General features: G+C 40.8%; 1 protein-coding gene across 2 annotated transcripts in view; it reads right to left on the reverse strand.

The window, feature by feature from the left end:
• ogfod1 (2-oxoglutarate and iron-dependent oxygenase domain containing 1) overlaps window positions 1-5,483 on the reverse strand; it is a 90,433-nt gene extending 84,950 nt beyond the window's left edge. Inside the window, exon 1 of one of the 2 annotated variants that reach the window (XM_042061057.1) lies at window positions 5,213-5,483. In XM_042061057.1, coding sequence (XP_041916991.1) covers window positions 5,213-5,366 — 154 coding nt within the window. In that variant the 5' untranslated portion in view covers window positions 5,367-5,483. The remainder of the gene's footprint in view (window positions 1-5,212) is intronic. The other variant, XM_042061058.1, reaches the window with a different exon arrangement.
• Window positions 5,484-6,000: the final 517 nt, after the last annotated feature.

Raw genomic sequence — 6,000 nt, forward strand, 5'->3', positions numbered from 1 at the left:
TTTACTTCAGGTCGGATTAAATTACGGCTGGCCCTGGGTGCCTGTAGCCTGGTCTTTTCTGACAGTCCGTTTCAAAAAAGAGCAACTAGACTTTTTGACGTTCGCTATCGCAAAATTTAGGACTTGTCTACTATGTAGGCCAATATGTAGGGATATGTAGGGATAACGTCCACCGAGGTATCCCGTTATTCACAATTAATGGACGAGGCGGAGGCAACTCCCGACACGCAGCACCCGAGTTTGTAGGCTAACTAGGCAAAACAGCATATCACTAATGTTCATCAATCGGGAATTCGCTAAATAAAGGAAGTGGGTGCTTTACTTATTGATCCGGATCAAAGAGACAATAGCTTACAAAGCTAAGTTGCAATGATGTGATTCATTACAACTTCAGCAATGTAAGGTACCTTTACCTTTGAAAAATAGCTCCGTACAACTGAAGCCCAGTCTACAGTCTGCCTCAGTGAGAATCCTAAACTTTCTCTGTGTTCAGTCTTCGATCCTGATTGGCTGCATTCGTGCTAACTAACAAATCAGACGGTGTAGTGGGCGGGACAATGCTCTCGACCACAGAGTAGCAAATGCAGGGAATGAGAGACGCTTTACAGACAAAGTAGCGTGTTTCATTCTTTATCCATTTCAATATCGGCTTATTGGTGGAAAAAATGACCGATACCGATTATTATAAAAATGCTAAATATCGGCCTGGCCGATAATTGGTCGATCCCTATGGGCAACACTTACCGGCAATCAGACACCTGTCTGATTTCCAGTCAGAGTCACATGCTCTTCCATTGGCCTCCAGTTATTGTTGCCCCCACCAAGATCAGAGCCGACTGGAACTGGATCCGAGCCCCAGTGTTCAATATGGCGTTGACTATGAATTGGCCGGAATTACTAGCCTAGCCTCCGCCATTCATTTGAATGGGGGGCGGGACTTAATCACTCTCTCCAGTTACATATAATACCTCCATGGCCGTATCCGACTCATATCAGAGCCCCACTCAATGGGGGCAATCGCCATGAGTGCAAAATGAATGGGAGTCAATGGAGCTAGACGGCTAAATTTGTGTCTCAGATTTGATTGTAGTTTGTATAACTTCCAACATGGGTTATAGGTCAAAAGTTGAATGAACGAGTACTTAAGTCCTTTTGATTTCTTACAGGTTGGGCCATTGTTGCCCATAACACGCTAGCATTGTGCTAATGAATGACGTCATTGACACGTTTGAAAGGCTTTTTAGAACAATTAAGTGACTTAAAAAAATATAATACTCAACCAGGTGTATTTTCTTTGCCTCCCCTTTCGAATACAATATTCAAATTACTTGAAAAAAAATGTATCCCGAGAAAAGTGGATTTTGAGAGGTAACAGCTCCATCAGGGGCGGACCTGCCATTAGGCATGGTCAGGCAATTGCCTGGGGCCTCGTCATCCCCCTATCGTATTTATTTTTTTTAATTTTTTTTTTAATAAATGATCACCGCATCCAAACAATATATTCTAATCCATAATAAAGATTGAACAAATATTTTGCCTCATGATTGCTCATAAACTCATCATAAAATCAAATGACTGCAGGTCCGCTTCCTGTCACCATAGCAGCAACTAGCTATCTGAACGAGGTCTTGGTGAGGTGTGGAGTTGAGCGATTGACAGCAGCCATGAAACGTTTCCAGAGTGGAAGTGATAAAAGAAAAAGAAAAAGGGAGGAGGAAGAATTTAGAAAAAAATTGCCTAAATTAACCAACTTCTTCCAGTCGAAGAATTATTCCACGGAAGAAAGTAATTTGGATAGCTCTTGCACTACATAGCCTATTCTTCTACTGATGATGATGATTATGATGTTGATCTAAGTGAAACAGTCGTGAGGGACAAGATCACGGTCACTGCCGAAGTCCGCACTGGTGCTGTTGGTGCTGCTACGGACACCATTTCAGTAGCAGAAGCTTTGGTTGCAAACGAAACCAGTACGTGAGTAGCCCTAACACGATACACTACAGTTATCAGTGACGACCCTGCGTTATGGACAGACACCGTAAGAGATGCAGAGCGAGTTGAAATCGTTAAAAAAAGGCCCTGTGCAAATTAAGAACTTTGAATTCCCCAAAAATGCAGATAAACCACCCAGAAGATTCACGGTTGAACATTATTACATGACCATGAAAAATGAAGAAAAAATAAACAGAAAATGGCTAGTTTATTCGGTCAGTGCAGACGCTGTTTACGGTTTTGGATGTCGGCTTTTTGGAAGATCGAACACCTCACTTAGTTCGCACCCACACACACTCACTCTCCCTCTCTTCTTCACATAGCTTTCATAGACTCTCATAACTACATAGTATATTCACACACAGAGACCCCAAACCCCTAGCCTTCTCTCTCTCTCACTCACTCACACAGACAACATTCATAATTGTAATACTTTCAAAGGTTTTTACTAATGTTTTTTGATTGTCATCTATGGCAATAAATAAAAAAAAGTGTGTTTTAGTTTTAGTGTGTGTGTGTGTGTGGGGGGGGGGGGGGGGGGGACTCGGGATCTTTTGCCTTGGGCCTCAAAGTGTCCAGGTCCGCCCCTGAGCTCCATAGACCTCCATTAATTCTGCACTCGTGGACGAGCGCCCTCATGTGGAACCAGTTCAGAAACCGGAAGTTTTCAGAGAGTGGAAGTTCTCGCCTTATTAGACATTCTCTGCTCATATTCTGACTAGAATTTGAGCAAAGATTGTTAAGGCGGAGCAAGATACTTCGTTGTAGTTCATGTCTATGGGGGCGAAATGGGGATCGAATCCTGTCTGCATAAAGAGGCGTGTCGATGACGTTGATTGATGAGCCAAAAAAAAGTAAAAAACAAAACACAAAAAAAAATCTTATAATAATCCCAATTTTACTCCTTTGAAACAGAAATACAGTCACTAACATGAACTGTTTTCCTTCTTCTGTGAGTGACAACAGCGCCATCGTCACCCGCGGTGGAACGGAGAATTACAGTGAATCATTTTTTCATTTTGCTTCACTACCATATCTTTCCCCATTGACTTCAATGTAAATCGAGTGAAACCCCAGGCGGCTCGTGGATTTTTTCCGTTTCAATTGATCCTTATGGCAGATAAGTCCCACCCGTGAAGCAGTGACCGATTGGGCAGAATTTCACACGTCCTGCCGTTGAATATGATTGACGCAACACTCTGGCCAATCACTGTCTCCATTAGCTTGCAATCACTTTTCAGTTGCCTTCTGTGACCTCACTAGAGTTTCATTATGAATTGTGTAACTCATTCACATAGTTTGTTTACATTCATTTTGTAAGGTACATCGGATTTTTTTTTTGTGTAGGGGAGAACGTTTTATTTAGAAGTATTGTGTGTAGCTCTGTGTTTTCTAACATCAGCTAGGGGGGAAAGCTTGCTAGCAGTCTCCCCACAGCTAACGTCAGTGACTCGCTAAGTCCTAGCAAGATGGATTCGACGGAAGTTTCAGGTGATGAACATCGTTGACCACAATTTAGAGGATTCTTTACAGTTTTTTTTAAATGAGGACATATGAGTGAATGTAGAGGGGAGACCAAGATACTTCCTGTGAAATTAACACAGTTCGTGGGTGCTACGGTAAGATTAAACTTGTTCCAAGTAGGCTATGCATTAGAAAGTGCAGCTTCTCAACGTAGCCATCCTGTAAGTTCACTGATGTGTTATAACATTAGCCTATGTTATGGTAGTTGGTGTTATGATAGTTGGTATTGTTTTCAGTATATAGAGACTTACCTAGTCACTAATTAGTGCTAAAGTGGAGATGCTCTTTTTTGGGGGCATGACCATATATAGCCTAGTCTTTGCAAGCAATATGTCTAACAAAAATATGCAAACTTATAATAATAATAATAATAATATCAGTGTTTCCCATACATTGACTAATCTGTGGCAGGGCGCCACGAAATAAAAATCAGCCGCCACAGATAAATATTCTATGTTACGCAGCCTTTCCTTGCCCCGCCCAGCTCTCTCGTAGCCCGCTGCCACTCCTCTGCATGTGCATTTAACAAAATATTCACGATTGTGAATTGCATTGCATAGAAGACATCTGGCTAAATTGCTATTACATCCGCTTAGCATCGTGGCCATGCTGCGCAAATTTGTTCAAAACTACTGCATTGAAGTGAACTCTGCTCTTATCACAACATAGTAGGCTACATTGAAGAGAAACTAAGTTAAGTTATGAAATCAAGCAGTATCTCAAAGCTACCAATAGAATACTGTTTGGATGTCGAATTTAGCCTGCTTAGCCTACTTACAGCTGCTTGTCAATTTCGTTGAAGGGCTCATTTTATTGACTCTGACACTGAATGTTTGCAAAATCCCAATGTAAATGGAAAAGTGTTTTCCAAAATGCAAAAGTGCTTGTCCCAAGGAGAAGTACGAACCTTTATTTTAACTATGTAGAAAACGTTATGAATTGCATCCACACATCAGCAGCCTTAAACTGTGTTACAATTGCAAGGGTTCCCTCAAACGTCTTAAAAAGTGACAGGCACTCAATTAGACCTATACACTACTACAAAGTCAGCTACCGCCACAAATTGAATCCAATTCTGTGGGAAACACTGAATAATAATACATAAACCTTGTTACTGTCTTGTCCAGTCTTAGGCCTACTACACCCCATTTGTGGCCTGTACTTTGAGATGGTGGTAAACAGGTCTTGATTTCTCAACAAATTACTCTGAGCTCTCTGACTGATCAAACAACATAGCTTTTGTTTATGCCATTGCAGACAGTTCAATGTCATCATGTGTCTTATACAGTCAACCTCACCAACTTTGGCAGTTGTGCACAATGTTCGTTTCCGGGGGGTCAACTGCTTCACTAGAAAAAAATACCAACAGCCGCCACTGATTTGAGTATACCTCAGGCTATTTTAAGATGTATAATTTTCATAAATTCTTCGGAACTAGTGAAAAGGTAAATCAATGCTTGGTGACACTGTCGGAAAAAAGTTTTGACTTGAGTTGTAGGCTACGAGAACATGAAAACTGATGTTTTTTTGCAACACAGCTTGCTTGAAAGTTAACCTGATATGGACCATTAGTTCTGTGGCATAAATTCCGATAGTTAACAAGCTTCACGTTAACCACACTAATGGAACGGAATTTAACTCTCACTAAAATTAGCGAGGTTAATGGAATACCGCTCTGGGGTTAGCAGCTACTGACCGTGTCTGCAACTCGTGCGTTCCTTCCACGCTTTCTGCAATGCAGTCTTGGTTGATGCGTCCAGAAGAGAGTTGTTGATATTAACATGCCAGTGTTTCTCCTTTTTAACATCGCTAGGTGATGTTCTGTCATTTTGTTTGCGTTTGCAACTCATCCCAAAGATTGACACTTCTGAAAGGTAACCTTAGAAGCTAGTTCTCAAATATGAGTTGGGAGAGCGGCGTGTAGGACTGTATAGCGAGTTGCAACACCTTCAATATGGCTGTCTTTACACAAACTGTCAAAATAAAAGTCCTCAAGTCAATAGGCCCATTCGACTTGATGCAGATCTGCGCAGATCTGACAGAGGTTAATCCTTTCGTGCCTGTGCCAAACATTCCATTTTTGGTGCTGGATGATCTCGCACAAAAAAACTTATTTCTTGAGTATAACACATACCATCAATGAGACATACATATCATTGTAATCAGAAGGATCAGTTCTATGAAGTGATGTAAAACACATAAGGTAATGTACAGCTAATGAACAGTCTTTGAAAATCCTTTCTAATGTATATCCAAAATTTTCCTCAAGAAAAATATAGAGTGTATGACATGTTCAGCAAGTTGTGGGCTATTTAACAAAAAAGACTGAATTGGAATATCCTTAACCTTTCAAAAGTTATGATAAATTTAGTGAGTGATCAGTGTAAAAAAATGCAGGAAACAGGATTTAGAATGTTGACAGAATTCACATTCTCACCAACATAAAAGTATGCATAAAAACTAATAATGAAGTCAGACACAATG

This window comes from Alosa sapidissima, chromosome 14 (assembly GCF_018492685.1).
Source record: "Alosa sapidissima isolate fAloSap1 chromosome 14, fAloSap1.pri, whole genome shotgun sequence".
In the NCBI taxonomy this organism is placed as follows: domain Eukaryota; kingdom Metazoa; phylum Chordata; class Actinopteri; order Clupeiformes; family Clupeidae; genus Alosa; species Alosa sapidissima.